The 24,778-nt window shown below is 37.9% G+C and overlaps 1 protein-coding gene across 6 annotated transcripts in view; it reads left to right on the forward strand.

The window, feature by feature from the left end:
• FNIP1 (folliculin interacting protein 1) overlaps positions 1 to 24,778 on the forward strand; it is a 96,412-nt gene that overhangs the window by 6,498 nt on the left and 65,136 nt on the right. For 3 of the 6 annotated variants that reach the window (XM_036424589.2, XM_036424591.1, XM_036424590.1), the window contains exon 2: positions 19,799 to 19,925. In XM_036424589.2, the coding sequence (XP_036280482.1) occupies positions 19,799 to 19,925 (127 nt within the window). Of the gene's footprint in view, positions 1 to 15,263; positions 15,295 to 19,798; positions 19,926 to 24,778 lie in introns of those variants that run through there. The other 3 variants (XM_036424592.2, XM_036424593.2, XM_045576318.1) reach the window with 2 other exon arrangements.

Below are 24,778 nucleotides of genomic sequence, written 5' to 3' on the forward strand. Positions count from 1 at the left end.
AAGACAGCTTCTTAATATTGTCAGTATCTGTAAGAATCATATTTCACAATTTTAAATTCTTTATTTTTGAAAGTATTACATAAGTCTCTCTTTTCCTCCATTGACCTCTCCCCAGCTTCTCCCACCCTCTAGCACATGCCCCCCCCCCCCACTGTCTGTGAAAAGTTTTGTTTTCTCAATGTGATTTTTTATAAAGACTTTCTGCATTCAAGGGTTTTTATTATTTTTAAAATACTACCCCTCCATAAATTACATCTTTTGATCTTATATTAGGAATAATGGTTATAATATTCTTTACTGAGAATCCTGTATGATATTAAAGTAGGAAATTGAGAATTATAAGTAAATACATGTCGGTGACCTGTGGTACCGATATTTGTGTTTAATTTTGCAGTAAGAATTGCAAATGTATTTTGTTTGATTTGCTTTTCTATCTCTTAAGTAGTGCTGTTAAATTTTTTAGAACCATGTTTATTAAAAGAAAATAGGTTAGTGACAAAGACAGGTTCAATAGTTTATAAAACTTGGACCTCATTTCCTACTAGTATAATAATTATTGTCTTAAACATGATTTGAAATTATCCTTTAGGAAATATTTGCCTTAAAAAAAACCTTCCTGTATAAAAAGTAACAGACCTTCTTTATTTAAAGGAGCCCTAAATCATTCTCACATGATCCTCTGTTCCTGTTTTTGGCACCAACGTGCTGTTAGTCTACCATGTTGAAAAATAAGAGAATCATCTTTTACTCCTCTCTGATTGCCACACTTTGTCATTGTTAAATCCTGCTGATTGAAATTCTGCAATATCTTATGTCTTTTCCATTTTTCACTGTCATCATCTCAGTTAGGCCTTTAATGCTTTTCATAAAAACTTGCCATAAATTTCTCACTTTTTCTGTGTTCCTCTCTACATCATTCTACTTGTTGGTTTTCTTAAACCAGGGGTCCTCAAACTTTTTAAAGTGGGGGCCAGATCACGGTCCCTCAGAGAGCTGGAGGGCCAGACTATATGAACTACTAATTCCTACTGTAACACCTCGGCTGCGCTCACTGCCCAAAAAACCTGGCGGGCCGGATCAGACTCCTCTGCGGGCCGCATGTGGCTTGCGGGCCGTAGTTTGAAGACGCCTGTCTTAAACCATGATTCTGACCAAATCATCAGAAATTTTCATTGACACCCTATTGCTTAACTAGAGGCAAGGTGCACAAAATTTGTGCATGGGGTGCGGGGGTGGATATCTGGGACCCATCAAGGATATCTGACTGCCTATTTAGGCCTGATCCTGGTGACTCCCAACCGCTTGCCTTCCTCATTGCCCCTACCGTTTCTGCCTGCCTGCCTGATCACCCCTAACTGCTCCCTTGCCAGCCTAATTGCCTTTAACTGCCCTCCCCTGCTGGCCTGATTGCCCCTAATTTTCCTCCCCTGCTGGCCCAGTCATCCCTAACTGCCCTCCCTTGCAGGCCTGATGGCCCATAACTGCCCTCCCCTGCTGGCCATCTTGTGGCAGCCATCTTGTGTCCATTTTTGACCAAATGGGGGCGGTCATCTAGGAGATCCTGCAACGCATCTGCCACCAGAATTATTATTCCCAGCAGTCCTGGTGCTCCCTGTGCTCTGGGTTTCCACTTCGGTCCAGGGGCTGACATAGAACTATGATTCCCAGAATTCCTGGTGCTTCCTGCACTCTTGGTTTCCACTTCTGGTCCAGGGGCTGCAGAGACCAAAAGGACTGCAAATTCCAGCCTCCTCCAGGCTGAGCTGACAGGACTGGACACTCCAGTGGTGTCCCTGGACCCTGGCTGTGTGCACTGGCCATAGGTTCGAAGCTGGTGGGGTTCCAGGGATGCCCGCTGAGTCATCCCAGCTATGCAGAGTGTGGGTGGATGTCCCACCCCGCCCCCGACTGCCCATAAGCCTGCCATCTTTGTCATGTTAATTTGCAAACTCACTCCTGATTGGCGTGGGTGTTGTGGAGGTACGGTCAATTTACATATCTGCCTATTACTCGTATAGATGGTCTCATTTATAGGATGCAACTGGCAGGCTCTTTGCAGTTTTGGGGCCTGCTTTCTTCCAACCTTATTTTGATCTGTTATATATAATTTTTAAAGATTTACATTTATATCCAGAAAATACATTGTGAGGTTTATAAGGAGAATAAAATGTATGTGTGATATGGCTCCCATAAACAGGGATTTTTGTATTAATTTTGACTAATTCCTGCTTTACAGTATTAAACATAGGATGCAGAAATGTAATTGGAATTGTGAATAATTTAAATATTTTAATTTTTCACCAAAGACATACCTGAACATAGGTAAAACATGAGACAGTAAATCCCTAGGTTAATATACCAGCTATGATATGAATGGCTCCAGGGCCCTTGGAACACCTGACAGACTAGCTAAGCAAGCTCATCACTTGTGTCAATTTGACTCTAAATATAGCACATTGAGCCTGGCCGGTGGGCCTCAATGGATTGAGTGCCATACCATGGACAGAGAGGTCCTGAATTTGATTCCTGGTCAGGGCACATGCCTGGGTTGCTGGCATGATCCCCCAGTAAGGGGTATGCAGGGGGCAGCTGTCGATGTGTCTCGCTCATCAATGTCTCTCTCCTTCTCTCTCTCTCTCTCTCTCTCCCTCCCACCCTCCCTTTCCCTTCCTCTCTACCTAAAAATCAATTTAAAAATATTAAGAAAATAAATATAGCATGTTGAATATTTTGCCCCCAGGCCTATAGAATTGTGGTAGGAATTTACTTATAGTAAACCCTCCTGATCTTAGAGGCAATTGCTTTTCCAATTATTTTGCTGTTTTTTTGAGGACAGTAAACCTTTAATTTTATGGACTTTGATTTAGTGGACTTCAGATTTACCAGGCAGAATTTCTGGTCTATATATCATAAATGAAAATTAACACCCTATTAATTTAAAAATGCTTTTAACCAAGATTTGGTTATGATTAAATAAACAGGTTATATTTGTTATCAATTCACTTTTGGTGGTGTTTTTTTTTTGTTTTTTTTTTAAAGAATCCTCACCTGAGGATATTTTTTCCATTGATTTTTAGAGAGAGTGGAAAGGAAGGGGGGAGGAAAAGAGGGAAGGGGGAAGAGAGAGAGGAAGGGGAAAAGAGAGAAAAAAAAAAAGAGACATCAACGTGAGACACATTGATTGATTACCTCCCTATGCGCCTTGACCTTGTCCGGGAATCAAAAACATGGCCCTTGGTTGTGCAGGCCCACCCTCTGATCACTGAGTCACCGGGGCCCAGCTTCACTATTTTTTTATTCAAAAACATTTTGATTGATTTTTAGAGAAAGAGAGGAAGAGGGCTAGAGAGATAAAAACAGCTACAAGAGAGAAACATCAATTGGCTGCCTCTTGCACGCCCCCTACAGGGAATTGAATCCACAACTAGGGCATGTGCCCTGACCAGGAATCCAACAGGTGATCTCGTTTCATGGGACAATGCTCAACCACTGAGCCACACCAGCTGGGCTTCGCTGTTTATTTTTAACAAATTTTAGCCAATAGTCCATGTGTTGGAAAGAACACTAGTAATTTTGCTGACATTAATAAATACTGCATATCTACAACTTCAGTCTACATAGAAATCTATGAGTCACCAAGCATAAACAGTTTTGGGGAATAATCAACATGGGATCATACCCGCATTGTACCCAGTAATTGTTATGATTTCCTGCAGCATTTTTAACTCAGGGGATGGTCTGTGTGCTAAACAATGCCCCAGCCATGTGCATTTGTTTACTCAGGGTGATGAGAATGTACGCATTTACTAGACCTATTCAGTATAAATTTAAAATTACAGTAATACATATAGAAAATTTTTCTGTGAAATTAAATTAAGTTTAATTACATAAATGTGTCTACATAAGTAAAAACAGGCAAACTAACTTGTCAGTTTTTCAACATGCATTAGGAAAAAAATTGCACTTTTGGCTTTAACAGACATCCACTCCCCCCAATTAATCTATTATATAAAGGTTTACTGTATTTACTTTTATATTTACACATTGTATGAATGTACAGTTTGTTAAGAAATGTATTCATCTTAGGCATTATGTAGTAATATCCTTTATTGGTAAAGGTTGAGGTCTTAAATAAACATGCACACACACACACATACATACCCTTACCCCTTCATTCTGCCAAAATTACAATGTTTGGTTACCTTAAGTGATTAAGTTTAGCTATCCTTCCTATATAATAAAGAGCTAATATGCAAATAGTCATCATACCCTCCACCCTTGCGCCCTGCCCCCTGTCCGGCAGAGCTTGACTTGAGACTGTGTTCCCCTTCCCAGTGCCGGGCCAGGGGACATGAAACTGCCCTCCCACCCTGCGGGGCTTGACGGGAATGGGGCCGGCTGGGTCTGGGTCTCATGCAATTTCGAGGTGTGCACACGTGGGTGGGGATTTGACTCTGGATCCTGTGGTGCGCACCAGCCTCTGTGACAGCTGGGAGATTTTCATATACATTTTACTAATTTTCTTTCATCTCCAACACTTCTATTGTAGAGAAAGGGTAAATAACAATATTAAAATATTTCCTCTAATTCCCTTTTAGTGTGCATGGATTTTGTGCACCAGGCCACTAGTACTATTATATTGTAAATGTTCATTACTGAGCTAAGTATATTATGTTTTCTTGTAGTTAACCACCATGGAGAGGGTTCACCTTGGTCTTTTTTTTTTAAACTGTAGCCAACTATTTCTACCAACACTTTCCCCCCAAATACCTCTCAAAACAACTTAACTCTTAGTTAAACCTATCCGATACTTGATTAGTTCACTTTTCCTTTTTTTTTTTTCTCTCCTGCATATGTCCTTGGAACCCTTTGCCTTTCTCCCTCTCTGGTTTGGACTGCTTGCCCTGAATGTCTGCTCCAAAGCATTGTCATGAGGCTTTCTTTGCCTTTCTCCTGGGAATTCCTTTGACTTTTTTTTTTGTTAGACTCTGTTGTCTGGCTTCCATGACTTTTTCCTCTTTGGATTATGCCCTTGTTTGGGGTGCATATTTCCTTTAGGAGTTTTCTGAGAATGAGTGCTTGGGAGGTAAATTTTTTGAAACTTTTTTTTTTATGCTTGGTTGGCAGTCAAGTAGATTCTATGTTGAGAATACTTGTAACTCAGAAATTTGGAGGATTTGCTCCATTGTTTTCTGGCTTTCAATATTGCTACTGAGAGGGCCAAAACCATAACTTTCAACCCCCAGGAAGCTTTTTTTCTAAGTCATAGATCAGTTAAGTGGCTGTGATAATGACTTAAGCAGAAAATGTGCAAACCAATGAATCCAGGATATACTCCTCATCTACCTCCTTTATTGCCCCTCTTATACTCCTGGGCACTATCCCCTTGCTTTAATCATCCCAGTGCCAGCTACCAGCCAAGGGGTTGTTCCTATACTGTGGAAATTATTTCAAACTAGCCAGTCCTAAACCTGCTTAACTTGCTTACCCTTACTCTGCCTTGCCCATCCTTTCCTGCAAAAACCACACTTTAATGATACATTTTTCTCTCCTCTAACTCCTGACCCACTCTGGCACTTCTTGTGACCTGGTGTATTGTGGCTTGCCTCCTTTTTCTAGGGAACTGTGAATATACTAGTCAACTCCTTTCTTCATGACAATCATATCTATGTCTGTGTCCTACCTTATCCAGTTAATTTGACAAATGTATGCACCTGCATAATGACACTACAATGAAGATACAGACTTTTTATCACCCCAAAAGTTCCCTTGTATCCCTTTTGTAGTCAGTAACCAATGTCCATTTCCCTTGACCCCCCAGACAACTTCTGATCTGCTTTTGTCATTATAGATTAATTTTGCCTATTCCAAAATTTAATGTAAACATCAGTAGAATGTTTTTGAGATTCATCCATGTTTCTGATTGTTTCAGTAGCTAATTGCTTTTTATGGAAGACCAGTATTTCATTATATTGATATACTAAAATTTTTTTATTCATACACAAATTGATAGATATTTGGATTATTTCTGGAGTGGGGGAAGGGGGAGACTTTTATGTATATAGCTGCTATGAACATTCATGTATAAGTCTTTGTATCAAAATGTTTTTATTTCTGTTGTGTAAGATACTTAAGTGGAATTGCTGGACTATAGGCAGGTGTATGTTTAATTTTATAAGTACCTGCCAAACTATTTTCCAAAGTGTATGAACCATTATATTTTCTCACTGGCAATGTATGATAATTCTAATTATCACTAACAATTGGTATCAGCCTTTTTAATTTTAGCAATTCTAGTGGTGTATAGTGGCATTTCATTGTAGTTTAATTTGCCTTTCCCTCATGCCCAGTGATGTTGAACATATTTTTGTGCTTATTGGTTATTCATGTATATTTTTTTGTAATGTGTCCAAATATTTTGCTATTTAATATTTGAATTCTTATTGTGAGTTGCAAGACTTTATAAAATACATATATATATATATATATATATATATATATATATATACAAGCTAAAATTTTATTTTATTTTTATTTATTTTAAAAAAATATATTTTATTGATTTTTTACAGAGAGGGAGAGAGAGAGCTAGAAACGTCGATGAGAGAGTAACATCGACCAGCTGCCTCTTGCACACCCCCTACCGGGGATGTGTCCGCAACCAAGGTACATGCCCTTGACCGGAATCGAGCCTGGGACCCTTCAGAAGGGAGACAGGGAGGGAGGAGCCGAGGGAAGGAACAGGAAGAGAGAGAGAGAGAGAGAGAGAAAGAGAGAGATCAGTTAGTTGCCTCTTTGAGGTGCCCAGAATGGGGATCAAACCCACAATCTGGGTATGTACCCTTACTGGGGAACAATCAGGGATTGCTGGCTCCCAACCGCTCACCTGCCTGCCTGCCTGCCTGCCTGCCTGATTGCCCCTAACTGCTTCTGCCTGCCAGCCTGATCACCCCTAATCACTCTCCTGCCAGCCTGATAAGACACCTAACTGCTTCCCTATTGATCCGATTGCCCTCTCCTGCCCGGTCACCCTAACTGTCCTTCCCTGCAGGCCTGGTTGCCCCCAACTGTCCTCCCCTGCCAGCTATCTTGTGGTAGCCTTGTAACCACATGGGGGTGGCCAGCTTGTGTGAGGGCATGGCGGTCAATTTGTATATTACCTCTTCATTATATAGAATGGCAAATGATGAAGCAAGTCCTATTTTATGATTGTGTGAGTGTATATGGGTACTACTATTTGGGAGAGCATCAGTTATACAAAGATAATTAGTATAAGCAAATTCTGATAATCCATTGAAGCATTATTGGAAGTTGTTTCCAATTTAAGTTGTTATTGTATCCATAATTAGGAGATTGATTTAATAAATTACGGAATAGCAGGACCTTGAATAATGTCATTTCATTCTATGTGGTTTCATTATACTGTTGATTAGATGCCTACAAACTTAACTTACGAATATCAATTAGTCTGTTGTGGCAGTGGTGGGCAAACTCATTAGTCAACAGAGCCAAATATCAACAGTACAATGATTGAAATTTTTTTGAGAGCCGAAAACCAACATCTGCACATGAGCCATGAAGTTTCAGTCACACTGTACATGCGTGCCCCATGTGGTATTTTGTGGAAGAGCCACACTCAAGGGGCCAAAGAACTGCATGTGGCTCGTGAGCTGCAGTTTGCCACCCACTGGCCTGTTGTAAAATTGGTTTTGTTACATTATCTCATTTAAAGGTGCAGACCTTTATATACATTGGGATACTGTGTAGCTATTAAATAGAATATGGTAACTGGATTCCTTGGTAGATATTTCCACATACATTAAGTTTAAAAAGTTGCAGGATAGCCCTGTCCAGTGTTCTCAGTGGTTAGAGTGTCGGCCCACACACTGAAGGTTTGAGGATTCCATTCCTGATCAAGGGCATGTGTCTGGGTTGCAGGGTCCATCACCAGCCCTGGTCACATCAGTGTTTCTCTCTCCCTCTACCCTTCAACCCTGCTCTCTTCCTTCTATCTAAAAAATGAATGGAAAAAAATTATCCTCAGCTAAGGATTAATAATAACAATAGCAAAAAGTTGCAGGGTAGTATACAATGTGATCATGTCTTTATTAACATAGTCATGTGAAGTATTAACCTGTTCATCTGTACATGTGGAGAAAGATTGATAAGAGGGTTTTTTACATTTTATACTTGCTGTTTATATTCTCCTGGCAGAAAGTCTGTTTCTATAATTTATAAAATATAAGTAATAAAAAAAATAACTTGCTCAAGATCCACACAATTGGTAAGTGGCAGAGCTAGGATTTGGAATTATCAGGCAACAAGGGTGAAATTTTGCAGAGGAATATTTATCAGTGAAAACTGATTTGCAGTGGAAAAATATTTAATTTTTTATTTTTAAAATTTACATACAGTAAAATTCCCTTTTCGGAGTTTTTAAAAAATAAGCTACTTATGGAAGAATAATGTACTTAAAAATATACACATTAATAAAATCCTAAATATGTATTTTATAAAACTAGAGAAAGAAATTTTGCTAAGCAGCCACCAGTACTGGAAAACATTCTAAGTTTGATAAAGGACAAATTATTGAGGTAGGACAGGAAGATGATGGAGAGATAAGTGAGGGAGGAAGAGATAAGCAAAAAGCTTTCCCAACATAACACCAAAATGCCAAGTACTGGTCACCATCAGAACCCCAAAGCATCATATTCAATTGGAGAAATATTTTCTGTACATTGGGGAAAGTGATCCAAGTTTTTTTTTTTTTTTTAAACCTGTAGAAGGATTTTGCTTTAGATAAATCTGATGTTAACTAGCTAATGTTAAATATGTCTCTTGAAAGTAAAGAATATGTCTTATAATACTTTTAACATAACATTTTAATTTTTTGCCCCACAACGCAACATTCACCAGTCTCTCTATAAAACATACTAACCAGTGAAGGATGACATATGAATGTATTATACCTTTATATATTTTAAGCTAAAAATGTTAAATGTGGTTTTTAAATTCTCACTTCACTAGACTTTTTCCATTAATCTGGAAGTCCCAGTTGTCAGATAAGACAACTTATTTTCCCTTTGATATATTTACTGTGCATTTTTAAAAAACAATAATTGTGAACATACCAACAATTTCCAATCATTTCTAGTAAAAAATACTTTTAATAAAAATTTTAATATCCAGTAATTGAGATATCATGACTGAAATTAATCAAAACATCTATATCTGCATGAGAAACAGAACTACATTTGCATCAGACAATTATTTACTCAGTTTATAGACAGTAAAAACTCGATTTTTTTTTTAAGGCAAGGACCCAATTCAATAACTTTTCCCCAACTTAGTGGTCAAAAAACCTTAGGCCAAAATATACACAAAATTATAGAAATAATTTACAGAAAAGTAGAGGAACCATAAACTACATGTAAAAATTGCATTGTAGCAAGTTTTTAAAGTATTGAAAAAAAATATATACATCACTAAAGTATCTCATGGCATTTCTGCCGGAAGTCACACATTAAAGCAAGTGCTTAAAAGAAATTTTGCTGCCGGGACCGGTTTGGCTCAGTGGATGGAGCGTCGGCCTGCGGACTGAAAGGTCCTGGGTTCGATTCCGGTTAAGGGCATGTACCTTGGTTGCGGGCACATCCCCAGTAGGGGGTGTGCAAGAGGCAGCTGATCGGTGATTCTCTCTCATCGATGTTTCTAACTCTCTATCCCTCTCTCTCCCTCTCTGTGAAAAATCAATAAAATATATATTAAAAAAATTTTTTGCTAAGCAGGCAAGATCGTCACTAGCAATGTGCTGTTATTGTAGCAATTTTGCTTTTCAATATAACTTAAACTGGTTTTGTAAACAATGGAAATTCCTCCCAAATTGACAACTTATTAATCACAAATTTTAGTTCATACGTAGTTTACTTTGCCTTTTCATGCTTCACTATTTTCCTAACTACTATAGGAAGACGCTGGAAGAGATAATGAATATAACAGAACTTCAATTAATTTGTCAAGTGAGTGTGAATGAATAACTATTTCAGGGGGTAGCACTTTAATCCTGGAAGCCTATATGTATAGGCTCTATGTACAAACAATAATTATTTCACTAAGGAATTATAATTCTCTAACCTAACAGGAAAATAATCCCATGATTTATATGTTAATCTCAGTTCCAAAGAACTGTGTTATCAACACTAGATAACCTTTAATCTCTTTATCTTTGGTCATACTAAATTCAATTATACCCAGAACATTAATAAAATCCTAATGACTGCCCTAGCCAGTTTGGCTCAGTGGATAGAGTGTTGGTGTATAGAGACTGAAGAGTCCCAGGTTCCATTCCGGTCAAGGGCACATGCCCTTGTTGTGGGCTCAATCCCCTGTGGGGAACTGCAGGAGGCAGCCAATCAATGATTCTCTCTAATTGTTATTTCTATTTCTCTTTCCCTCTTCCCTTTTCCTTCCTCTCTGAGATCAATAAAAATATATTAAATAAATAAATAAATCCTAATGACATTTACATTTCTTTCTTTCTTTAATCATTTATTTATTTATTTATTTATTTTTACATATTTTATTGATTTTTTTTGTCCCCCTTCCTCCCTCCCAGACATCCCCTCCCTCCCCAGAGTTTTATGTCCATTGGTTGTACTTATATGCATGTATACCACTCCTAGGAATATATCCCAAGAAACTAGAAACACCAATCAGAAAGGATATATGCACCCCTATGTTTATAGCAGCACAATCTACAATAGCCAGAATTTGGAAACAGCCTAGGTGCCTGTCAGCAGATGACTGGACTGTCATTTACATTTCAATGTCAAACATAGTATGCAACCCAGGCTTGTGCCCTCGAGCAGAATCGAACCCAGGACCCTTCAATCCTCAGGCCTTCGTTCTATCCACTGAGCAAAACCACTAAGATGGTTGTAGATTTATTTATAAGAGCTCTAACTTTAAGATCAGTTTTTGAAAGCATAAACCTGATGCCTATTTTTTTTTTATTTTATCCATTTCTATTATTTCTTATAAGATTTTTGAGAATTCATTCATAAAGGCTCTGTCATTATGAAGGAGTAATCAGGCCAACTAATAAAGGTCGTTCTCAATATAAAACAAAGCTACCTAGATTCATAGGTCTGCATATTGAAGGAGGTAATAAACAAGGTTAGACAATGGTTAAATATTAAGAATATACACACAATTAAAATTATCTGGAAATGTGACTTTAATTTTGGAGATCTAGAATATTAGTATGTCTGAAATATTTTAAGAAACACAGTCATTCCTTCCAACAAAAGCTCTCTTTCTGAAAGGAGACTGGGAAGCTCCTACAACAAGACAAACAATATTGATAATTTTCCTCAAGCTCTAACTACTGAGGATCATTAAATATCATCTATTAATTTATAACTTATGAGTACTCAAATGTTACTTATTGTAACAAATGAGTACTGAAATGAGTACTGATAGATGTGCTACATACTGCTTCTGTATTAAGGAATAAAGAAATGAACTTGACTTAAGATGCCAGTTTCTCGGAAGTTCCTAATTTCATAGAGGTATATTGCCAAAGTAAAAATAATTATGAACAAAGAAAGATTCTAATGCATAGTTAAGCTACAGTGGAACATTAGTGTTTGTTTAGTATCTAGTTTCCAGTTCCAAAGTACTATAAATAAGATATGAGACACCAAACAAACCTACGTAATACCAACTGGTACTAGAAGACAACAGGGCTTTTTACCCTCCTGGCAAACAGTTATTTTATTGTGCATGCTATGTTTTCAGAACACTGAACAATCTTTGCTCTAAGCTTTTAAAATTAATATGTAAACATATTAATACATATTTAACTGAAAATTTTAGAAGAAAGAAAATGAAAAATCCCAAAGCATCTTTTATACACAGATAAAACAAAAGAGGTATAAAAACTAGTTGACTAGAAATTAAATAACTATCTAATCTAGTAATTTCACATTGAATTTATAAAATATTTTAAGATAATTTGCTCTCCAGATACGTGCAAACATGTATGCTAGTATTTTTAATTTAGTTCTTATCGTAACTAACAAAAACTGAATTTAGTAAAGGCATATAATGTATTTCTAGTCCCTAGAACATTGTCTAGTTCTAAAAATTTTAACTCCTGAGAACTCCATTACATACTCAAAAGGAAAGCCAGACGACATAGTTGTGATACTAAATTTTTTTACTGCTATAAAGCCAGAGAAGAGATAGTGGTTGCCAGTAGTTAGGGAGGAGGAGAAGGGTCTGATTGCAGAGGGATAGCATGAAGGAATTCTTTGGGGCATTGGAATTGTTCAGTAAGGGTGGCAGTGGCTGTAATTATCTAGCTATGTGTTAGAACTAAAAATAAGTAAATGTTTTTGCATGTTCTTAGCAGCTTTTACAATAGCCAAAGGTGCAAACAGCCCAAATGACCATCAGTGGGTGGATGGAAAACAAACTGTGGTATATACATCCAGTGAAATATTATTCAACCATAAAAAGGAATGAAATACAGAAACACGCTACAATGTGGATGAACCTTTAAAACAATATGCAAGTAAAAAAAGCCAGACACTAAAGGTCATATATTATACAATTCTATTTATATGAAATATTTAAAACAGATAAATCCAAAGAGACAGAATACAGATTGGTGATTGCCAGGGACAGAGAGGAAAGGAAAGGAGGACTTTGAAGTCATGGAAATGTTTTGGAACTAGTTATAAATAGATAGATAAAAGTAGTGGTTGTGTAACATTATGAATGTACTAAATGCCACTTATTCACTTAAAAATAATTAATTTCATGTCATGAATTTTATCTCAAAGTATACACATAAATACATATATACAATATATGAAACTTCATATGTAAGCAACATGGTAATGATGGTAGTGGTGATACAGTTGTAATGATATGTGCTTTGAAAAACTAGGAAGGGCAGAGCATCTCTGCCTTTAACATTTAAGGAATATGCACAATACCTGCAAAGGTTAAATATATTCATATGCACACAAAAGACATCCCTCTGTAAAAAATATGGTCATAGCATAAAAGGAAAAGTAGATTCTCATTTCACTGGCAAATCTTGTTTGAATGCCAAAGCTTAAAAACGATTTCAGTAAACTTTTGAAATCACCGTTACTGACATTTGGCTTTGACAATTTTATCAAGATATGAAATTCTCGCCCTAACTGGTTTGGGTCAGTGGATAGAGCATCAATCTGCACACTGAAGGGTCCCAGGTTTGATAATGGTCAAGGGCACATGCCTGGATTGTGGGTTCAAACCCCAGTAGGAGGGCGTACAGGAAGCAGCTGATCAATGATTTTCTCTCATCACTGATGTTACTATCTCTCTTTCCCTCTCTGAAAACCAATAAAATTACACACACACACACACACACACACACGAGGCCCAGTGCACGAAGTTTAGGGGGTAGGGGGCCTCTCAGCCCAGACTGGAAAAATATTTAATTTTGTTTTTTAAATTTACACACAGTAAAATTTCCTTTTGTTCTGAGTTTTTAAAAAATAATTTACTTATGGAAGAATAATGTACTTAAAAATATACACACAGTACAATCCCACTCGCCCAGCCCCACCTGCCGACCACCATCTAATTAATTTCCTTAGTGCATAGCTTTTAAAACTTGGTTGCCCTCTCTACTTATTGCAAGAGCTTTGGGTGTTAATAAGTTCTCAGAGTAGTCTACATCATCTTGCATTTATTCATTTAAGTGAGACAATAATGATGGATAAGGCACAGGAAGGAAAACTAACATAATACCAGGTACATAGTAAGCACTATGCAAATAGTTATTGAGTGCATGAACTTAAAATCATCTTCAGTTGTGATGAGTGTACTGTATGAGTCAGAGATTATCCCAGACTCCTTGATGCTAAGTAAAAGTGGAAATGTATGGCTAATCAATTGGGAATAGGAGTAGAGGAAGAGAAGAGACCAGTTGGTTGGTATTTATCTACAAGTGCATAAAATTCAATTTTCAGATGATTGATGAAGCAGAAAAGTTGGTCAAATAGGATAAAAAGGTGAATTATTTAGGTGTTTTCTTTAGACATGACAGTTTTTAATGCAGACTAACATTTAGCCTAGTGTTTCTCAACCTTTTTAAAAAAACATTATTATCCCCCTAATAATCTTTTCTTAGACAGTTTTTCCTCTTAATGTCAAACCCCTCCCCCAGCCCCTTAACCGCAAAGATCTAATACCACAGGTACATTGTGTATTTGCTTATGTATTGTGGCCCTTTGGAGGCCACATTTATTGTAATATCTTAAAACATTTTTGTCTCCTTCTCCCCTCCCCAAGAACCAAATTTGGCTCATTGGAAGCCACCTTGTTTTCATTGAGAATGAATGATTTATCCTTACTTTAACAGTTAGTAACATGTTACAGGAATTTATATAGTCTTTACCCTGCCGCCATCCTCACCCTACGTCTCCACAGAAATGGTTCTTGCAAGAGTACCAAAGACTACTATATTGATAGATTCTATGGACATTTGTGCACTATTTCTTTTTTCACCTTCCTTGATTTAAAAAAATATATATATTTTATTGATTTTACTCAGAGAGGAATTGAGAGGGAGAGAGAGTTAGAAACGTCGATGAGAGAGAAACATCGACCAGCTGCCTCTTGCACACCCCCCCCTGGGGATGTGCCCGCAACCAAGGTACATGCCCTTGACCAGAATCGAACCTAGGACCTTTCAGTCCGCAGGCCGATGCTCTATCCACTGAGCCAAACCTGTTTTGGCCCTTCCTTGATTAAAAAAAATATATATATATTTTATTGATTTTTTTACAGAGAAGAAGAGAGAGGGATAGAGAGCCAGAAACATCGATGAGAGAGAAACCTAGATCAGCTGCCTCCTGCACACCCCCCACTGGGGATGTGCCTGCAACCAAGGTACATGCCCTTGACCAGAATTGAACCTGGGACACCTCAGTTCGCAGACCAACATTCTATCCACTGAGCCAAACCGGTTAGGGTGTCCTTTCTTGATTTTTGAAATGATATTTTACCATGGGTTTTCTCTTTTGTTTCTTTTTTTTTTTTTTTTTAAATAGGATAGTTTGTTGATTTTGAGAGAGAGAGTTATATCAGTGTGAGAGTGCAACACCGATAGGCTGCCTCCTGCACACCTTCCTACCAGGGATTGAGCCAGCAAACAAGGCATGTGCCCTTGACCGGGAATCAAACCAGCAACTTCCTGGTGCATGGAACCATGCCCAACCACACTGACCAGGGGTATTTATTTCTTTAATTAGCTATTGGTATCTCTTTGCTTCCAGAGCAGGCTCTTACCTCATCTTAACCAATTTTGGCATATAATAGGCACATGATCTATATGAAATGGATAAGTGAACTGTTCTACTTCTTATATCTTAAACTCTAGTGTTCTGTTCTGTGATTATAGTCTTCTATTATCTAGTTGGTGCTCCTGTATCTTTTCATGTTATTTAAGCGCTTTGAACACACTTCCTCCATTTTCTTTGAATCTGCTAGCCTCCAAACTTCACTGTCTTCCCTAACCAGCTTAGATCCTACTCTCCATCATTCCAGCTGTATTCTTGTCAATCTTATGCTCTATCCCTATAACCCCCTTTCCTTTTGTTCTGTCTACCTATCCAAATCCTTTCCTGGGCTCAATCTGATCCAAATTCACGCTGGCGAAAATGACCTGTGTAGTTTGTGACTGGTACATATTTATAGTTTTCAACCGCACGTAGGCTTTCAGCATTTCCCAGAAATTTTATATTTCCTAGTTAACATATTTTCTTTCTCACTACCTTTGTTGATTCTCTGCTGTTCTCACATTGCACATTTTTTATTTCTTTCCTTTTTACTTTACAAAAGAAATAGGGCTCTTAGAGACTGAATTCATTAAACATTTTCCATTTATAAGTACAAATCTTTCTGTACTCTTGTCCACCTTTACCTCCTTTTTTCCCTTCGTAGTGTAAGGGTTATTCTGGGTGAGGCTTGACCTTTTATTTGTATTCTGTATCCATGTTCAGATGTGTCCTTTTAAATAATCAACAGCTGTCACTCTATGATTCCTTTTCTTTCTCTTTCTTTGATAGTTTAAAATTTACTATTTCCTATTCCCATTCACTCCTCAGTCCACTGCAGTTTGACCCCCCTGTACTCATTACTCCTAGAAAGGTCCTTGCCATGATCACCAATGTCTCTTTGTTTCTAAAGCTAGTGGGTGGTTCTTAGTGACTATCATTTTTTATCTTCCTCTAAAATGCTCATTTGTTTTCCATGAGGCCACTTTTATGATTTGAGTTTCTTGTTTTAGTTTCCTTTGCATAACATTAAAAGGACAGTTTAGTAAAAGCAGTTCAATGGGATGCAAAATAGTGTAGTCTAGGGAAGAATCTCTGGTTTAGCTTCAGTGTCTTGGAGGTTCTTTCATCAGTTTCTAACACACGGACATTTGCTAAGGATTAGACAGGAGAAAACTAAAATTGTATATACTGTCAAGAGTTTGGGATGAAGATGTTTTATGTTGCCTGACATGCATTGATAGGTTAAGAATCAGGTTTTCTTAAGGAATTCCAACCAAGAGCTCTGACTTATGGATTGTGAGAAATTGACTGTTCAGCCTAATGTAATTAATGACACAGCTTCTGGAATGGCAGTTCTCCTATTTCTTAGCAACTGTCCTATCAGTTGTTGTGTGTTCAGTTCACCAGACTAGTATTCACAGCTTTTTGTTTTCTCTCTTGCCCTATCCTCCCTATCTCTCTCTCATTACATTAATCTTTTAAATTGTGAAATAAATGCATTATAATCTATATATAAACAGCTCATATGCAAAGTGTCTGTCCTACCATTGGACTGGTTGCTATGATGTGCACTGACCACCAGGGGACAAATGCTCAACACGGGAGCTGCTGAACTACAGTGACTATGCAGCGGCAGTTCTCAGGTGATGCCCTCCAAGACCAGAGAGGAGGGAGCCCGAATCATGGGGGCCATATGATTCCACCTTCGGCTGTGGGTGATGTTGTTGCTGGGGCACTGTTAGCCCTGACTCTGGTTTACTGCACACTTGCATTTGTGTTCCACACCCTGTATGACAGCAACTTTGCAGAGTGGCCTCTCACTTTAGGACCCCTTGGGGGATGTCGAAGAGCTGGTTTCGGCCCGATCCCCCACAGGCCAGTCTGAGGACCCCACATGCCAGAGGGACCTCACTTCGCAGACACTGGGGAGAGACCACGGGAGGTTGGCTCCAGGGCATGTCCAGCCCATCTTGCCCAGTTTCACCCACCGACCACCATCTTAATTAATTTTCTTTCAATGTGCATGAATTTGTTCACTGGGTCACTAGTAGTACATAAAAAAATGCAGCAGCTTTTTAAAAGTTTAACTATAAAGTAAATAGCAGTTAAGTACTATCTAGTCCAAGCATGTCAGACATGCTTGATCTAGTGAAAATATAGAAGATAGTGCCCAACCCACATGCTATGTCCTTTTCTGATTACATTTCCATCCCACCCCTACATTGCTCTTAGAGGTAACCACTTTCCAAACTCTGAAGCCATCACTTCATTTTTCTTATAATTTAAAAACTACACATTCCTAGATAAAACTTTACCTGATTTAAACCTTTATACAAATGGAAAAACACAGTAGCTCTCCCTGTGTGTGTGTGTGTGCGCTTGTTTTTGCTTTTAGATGGTACTTATTGTGTATTTCATAGTCTGAATATGCTGTAATACACCCATTCTCTTATTGATGAACATTTAAATTGTTTGAGTTGCTATTCTAAAAAGTGCTGCTGTGAACATTCTTATGTAATGGTGAACTTTTCTGGAATGGAATTGCTGGGGTCAACTTCAGTTTTATTATATTTTATCTGTTTTGTATCTAACTTAAGACTATTCTAAAGAGATTGATTATGGCAATGTTTACTCACACCAGCTATATATGAGATTTTGTGCCATATTATTCATTTATCACTTTTTTTTACTTGTTATCTATACTAAAAAAGCTTAGTAGCCCTTGCGCCATGCCCTCATGTAATCACAAGATGGCTGTCCCCATGTTGTCATAAGATGGCCCTCGTCATGTCGTCACAAGAAGGCCGCCCCACATCATTACAAGACGGCAGTCACAACATGGCTGGCAGGGGAGGGCAATAGGGAGTGATCGGGCCAGCATGGGAGGGCAGTTGAGGACAACCAGGCCTGCAGGGAAGGGTAGTTGGGAGCGACTAGGCCTGCAGGGGAGGGCAGTTGGGGGCAACCTGACCAGCAGGGGAGGACAGTTAGAGGTGACTGGGTTGGCAAGTGAGGGCAGTTGGTGGCAACTGGGGCAGTTGAGGGGGACCAGGTGTGTAGGGGTGGGCAGTTGGTGGTGACCAGGGTCTAAACTGGCAGTTAGACATCCCCTGAGGGGTCCCAGATTGGAGAGGGTGCAGGCTGGGCTGAGGGACACTCCTCCAGTGCACAGATTTCGTGCACTGGGCCTCTAGTTGTTTTATAAGTACTTAGTTGGTGTTATTTTAACTGAAAATCATTTTTGTTTTTACATTTCCATATTAAAGAAACAGTAGCAAAACTACTTAAAATTAATGGCTTGCTTTTATGCCATCAGATCTATGTCATGAAATCAATATTTATTTTATATTAAATGTACTTACATATTTTAAAGTAAGCTGTATTTAGATTAATATGGGATGACAGTGATTTATATACATTGAGTGATACTTGCCACAACTTTTATTTATATATATCTATAGGTTTCTATAGATACATATGTGTATATATAAATTTTTTTATTGATTTTTTTACAGAGAGGAAGAGAGAGGGATAGAGAGTTAGAAACATGAATGAGAGAGAATCATCTATCAGCTGCCTCTTGCACACCCCCTACTGGGGATGTGCCCGCAACCAAGGTACAAGCCCTTGACCGGAATCGAACCCGGGACCTTTCAGTCCTCAGGCTGACACTCTATCCACTGAGCCAAACTGGTTTTGGCACTTGCCACAACTTTTACTATTACTTTTTAATCTAAAATGTCATAGTCATACAAGGTTTTTCTTTTCTTTCTCTCTCTCTTTTTTTTGTTTTATCTTGTTTTGTTTTGTTTGTTGATACTCACCTGAAGATAGTTTCCCATTGGTTTTTAGAAAAAGTGGAAGGGAGGGAGGGAAAGCGAGAGAAACATTGATGTGAGATACACACATCCATTGATTGCCTCCTGAATGAGCCCAACTGGATGAAGGGATAAAACCTGTAACCCAGTACATGCACTTAACTGGAAATCAAATATGCAGCCCTTTGGTCATGGGCTGACACTCTAACCATGGAGACACACTGGCCAGGGTGATAGCTATTTAAGTTCTCAATCCTAAATAAATGGTTGCATTTTATAAAATGATCTGTTCTTTAGCAATAATACAATTTTGGGTTCTGTTATATTCATAGGGTTTTTTTTTAAAATATATTTTTTATTTATTTCAGAGAGGGAGAGAGAGAGAGAGAGAGAGAATGAGAGAGAGAGAGAAACATCAATGATGAGAGAGAATCATTCCTGCATGCCCCCCACCGGGGATTGAGCCCACAACTTGGGCATGTGCCCTTGACCAGAATTGAACTTGGACTCTTCAGTTTGCAGCCTAATGCTCTAGCTACTGAACCAAACTGGCTAGGGCTGTTATATAGGTTTTATTTCTAGAAATTTATGTGGAATATTTGTTAAATAACTCTAATGGGTCTTTATTTTTCTTTAAAGTTGGCCTTTGCCAGAGTTTGATCCAAGCCAAATTCGACTGATTGTATATCAAGACTGTGAGAGAAGAGGAAGAAATGTCTTGTTTGACTCCAGTGTTAAGAGAAAAAATGAGGACATATCAGTATCGGTGAGCATCATTTTTGATTTAATGTCAAATATTTTAATTGGAAAAAGTGAATAAAATTTTAATTATGGTGCTTTTGTTTGTCAGTATGAAACATCTTGGCCATGCTTTTTTTTTTTTAATTCAGAGCCCTTATTTTTAGATTTTTAAAGGAAGAAACACTAGCACCATAGAACATTTTCGTTTGACATTTTTCTTCCTTTTTTAAAAAAACCTTTATTGTTGAAAGTATTACATATATCCTCTTTTTTCTCCATTGCCCTCTCTCCTTTTTCCCCCCAGGCCTTCACCACCCTATTGTCTGTGTCTATGGGTTATGCATCGAGTTCATTGGTTGATGTCTCTTCCCCTTTCCCCCTTTCCCTCTGCATGCTTCTATATCTCTGGGTCTATTTTTGTTCATTAGTTTATTTGGCTCATTAGAATACGCATATTAGTGGAGAGTGATATCATGTGATACTTAACTTTCTCTGATTTGCTTATTTCGCTTAGCATAATTCTATCCAGTTTAATTCTATCCATGCTGCTGCAAATGGTTATGAGTTCTTTCTTTTTTATTGCCACATAGTATTTCATTGTGTAAATGTGCCACGGTTTTTTATATCCACTCATCTGCTGATGGGCACTTACTCTGTTTCCAAATCTTAGCTATTATAAATTGTGCTGTTATGAACATAGGGTTGCATATATTCTTTCTGATGAATACTTTGTTGTGTTTCTTAGGATATCTATATATATAAAAGCCTAAGCAACCGTTACAACTGAACAACCAGAACAAGTGGTCAATCAATCACTATGGTGCACACTGACCACAAGGCGGCAGACATTTAACATAGGAGCTGCTCCTGGTGGTCAGTATGCTCCCACAGCCCACCTCCTGTGGCCCCTCTCCCAGCCAGCCAACCTCCCATGGTCCCTCTCCCCTGGACCCCAGTTGGGAGGAGCAGCAGGTCAACCTTCCGCAGTTCCTATCCCTGCTAGCTAGCCCCTCATATATGCCCTGAAGAGGGGGTGGAAGCGGGGGGGGGGGGGGGGGGGGGGGGATAGAGGGGAAGGGCCACCGGCCAACCAACCTCCCAATAGGCCTTGATTGCCGGCCAGGCTGAGGGACCCCACCTGTGTATGAATTCATGCACCAGGCCTCTAATATTCTTAGAGGTGGGATCACGGGGTAAAATGGGAGTTCCATTTTTAATTTTTTGAGGAAACTCCATATTATTTTCCATAATGGCTGCACTCGTCTGCATTTCCACCAGCAGTGTACTAGGGTTACCTTTTCTCCACAACCTCGCCAGCACTTGTCATTTGTTGATGATGGTAGCCATTCTGACAGATGTGAGGTGATATTGCTATTTTTATTTGCATCTCTTGGATGATTAGTGACTTTGAGCATTTTTTTCCATATGTTTCTTGGCTTTCTATATGTTCACTCTGGAGAAGTGTCTTTTTAGGTCCTTTGCTCATTTTTTAATTAGATTGTTTTCCTTTTTAAAATATGTTTTTATTGGTTTCAAAAAGAGGAAGGAAGAGAGAGATAGAAACATCAATAATGAGAAACATATATTGGCTGCCTCCTCCCTGTCCCCCTACTGGGATGGAACCTACAACCTGCAACCCATGCATTTGTCCTGACCGGGAATTGAACTGTGACATCCTGATTCACGGGCTAACGCTTAAATGCTGATCCACACCAGCCGGGCATTGTTTTGACTTTTGAACTTTATAAATAAACACATTACTTCTATACAGTTTAAAAAGTTAACAGAACAAGAAAAATAGTTGAAAATTCATGCAAAATACTTTACAAACAGAAATACTATGTAAGTGTTGGCTATTTGTTTGAATTTCACTTGTGACACTGAATCTGGAATCTGGAATATGGTTATGTGTTCAGGTTAAAAGTTATGATTCCCCATGCCTGCCTTTATCGCACTCTTCTTCCCCTGTAAATAATTTAGTCCTAAAACCACTAGGTAGGACTGAACACTGATGTCAGGTGGTGGAGACATGTTGGATCAGAGCTGAGTACCAGGGCCCTGGTAGGTTGAGGAGGGCATCTACATAAGGTGTTGGTTGGCTAATAGGTTATCAGAGACCAAAGGGATAAGGAGGATATTCACCCTGGGTATCATTCATGTAAGTGAGGAGTAATAGGGGATATGAGATACTGGTTTTATACAAGAGAGTTGATAAAATAAATATATACTAAGGACAGTTAGGCTGTTTCCAAATCTTAGCTATGGTGAATTGTGCTACTATAAACATAGGGGTGCATATATCCTTTCTGATTGGTGTTTCTTGTTTTCTTGGGATATATTTCTAGAAATGGGATTACTGGGTCAAATGGGAGTTCCATTTTTAATTTTTTGAGGAAACTCCATACTGTTCTCCACAGTGGTTGCACCAGTCTGCATTTCCACCAGCAGGGCAAAAGGGTTCCTTTTTCTCCATATCCTCACCAGCACTCGATTTGTCGATGATATCTATTCTGACAGGTGTGAGACGGGGTACATCATTGTCATTTTGATTTGCATCTCTCGGATGATTGTTGACTTTGAGAATGTTTTTATGTCTCTTGGCCTTCTGTACGTCCTCTTTGGAAAAGTGTCTATTTTGGTTCTTTGTCCATTTTTTTATTGGATTTTATATCTTCCTTTTGTTTAGTTGTATGAATTTCCTATAAATGTTGGAGATTAAAACCTTATCAGAGATAACATTGACAAATATGTTCTCCCATAGGCTTGTTGTTTTGTTGATGGTTCTTTTGCTGTGCAGAAGCTTTTTATTTTGATGTGGTCCCATTTGTTTATTTTCTCCTTAGTCTCCATTGCCCTAGGATAGGAGCTGTGTCTGTAAAGATAATTGCTATAACATATGTCTGTTATTTTGCTGCCTATGGATTCTTCTAAAATTCTTATTGTTTCCCCATCTTATACTTAAGTCCTTTATTCATTTTGAGTCTATTTTTGTGTATGGTGTAAATTGGTGGTCTAGTTTTACTTTTTTGCATGCATTTTTCCAATATCATTTATTGAAGAGACTGTCTTGACTTTATTGTGTGCTCTTGCCTCCTTTGTCAAATATTAATTGAGCATAATGGTTAGAGTCGATTTCTGGGTTTTCTGTTCTGTTCCATTGGTCTATATGTCTGTTCTTGTGCCAGTACCAGGCAGTTTTGAGGACAGTGCCTTTGTAATATAGGTCGATATATCTGTTTTTGTTATCCCTCCAACTTCGTTGTTCTTTCTCATGATCGCTGCAGCTATTCGAGACCTTTTTTTATTCCCAATGAATTTTTGGAGATTTTGTTCTTGGTATTTTAAAAGGTGAAAGATTTATACGATCTGAAGAGAAACCAGAGTATTGCCGTTGGTATTTTAACATTATTACTTTTAAAAACATATTTGAAATATATATTTCATCATATATATATAATTGTTAAATGTCTCTTTTTCTTAGTTCTATGAGGAAAAAGACTGGGTCTGTTTTATTCATATTTGTTCCCTAATGCTCAGTACACATGCTACTCAGATGCTTTTGTTAATAAATAAAATGGTAGTTTGTAATAGTGGATCTGTCAGGCCAACTGATTTTGACTATCAAGTATATTACAGACTCATTAACTCTTATAATCTTCATAAAGTGACTTAACCTAGACTTCAGGTTTATCATCAGTAACATTGGGTTGTAATATCTACCATACTGAGTATTATAAAAAATATACTTAAGGTCTAGCATTTTATGGGTGAGAATAAATAACAAAGTTCTTAAGTTGTGGCCAAGAATATAATTACTGAAAATACCCATGTTTTTAGTGAGTGTTTAAATGAAACACTGTAAATGAAAATATCTAGTGATGTTCCTGATTTCAGAGTAGGCATTTAGTTATGTTAGCCTTGACTTTAACTTTTTTCTAATAACATTTATAACAAGTCAGTAAGCATATGCTAGCTAGTTCTAGATACTTACTTATGTATAAATATGTAATGAGAGACACACAAACACATACACAACCCTTAAAGTATTATAAATAACCTAGTCATTAGGTAAGGTTTTTCTCCCAATTAAAGAGATAAAGCTTAGAGAGAGGTCAAGTAACTTATCCAAAGAATCAGGATTTAAATTAAGTCTATTTAGTTTTAAAGCCCTTGTTTTGTTTTACAATGCCTCTCTCTTTACATTTTTGGTTAGAGATTATTTGGAATTACTATATGCTCTCTTTTACAATGCTGTTAGTCTTCCAAAAATTGTGATATCAGTCAGATTACTTCTTCTGAAAACATTTCCGAGGTCTGTTTTATGGAAGAGTGGACATGCTTGTTACTATGATAAAGCACTGGAATGCTTTTAGGAGTATCACGGACCTTGGTGAGGTGCAACTTTGATGGTTGTGAACTGTGAAAACTCAAGAACCTGTTGGAGAGGGAAAGGAGAAAAGAAAAAGAAATAGAAATACGTTCTTCCTCCATACTCAACCTTTTGATCCTAAAGTTAGATTTTATTAAAAATTCAATTGTTCAATACATTTTTATTTCAAAGGTTAAGTTTATATGTATGTTCATATAGTGAAATATACAGCTGTCATTTACATGTTTCCTTCTATTCCTGCATCTCTTCCCAGAAGTGTCGGGTCTAGTAATAATTAATGTCGTTTTTAAACATTAGTTTAAAATCTTGCTTGGTGTCGACTTGTATTGACATAACCTTCAAACACGTGGTATCTACAGAATGTGTGAAGTGCAATTAACAAGTTTTGCTTGAAAAAGTTTGTGTTTGGTTTGGTTTTTGTTGCAAAACTAGGGCTAAGAAGATGGCGGATGAAGAGCATATTCGGCACTGCATGCTTTACGAGTTCC

This window comes from Pipistrellus kuhlii, unplaced genomic scaffold (assembly GCF_014108245.1).
Source record: "Pipistrellus kuhlii isolate mPipKuh1 unplaced genomic scaffold, mPipKuh1.p scaffold_m20_p_8, whole genome shotgun sequence".
Lineage (NCBI taxonomy): Eukaryota > Metazoa > Chordata > Mammalia > Chiroptera > Vespertilionidae > Pipistrellus > Pipistrellus kuhlii.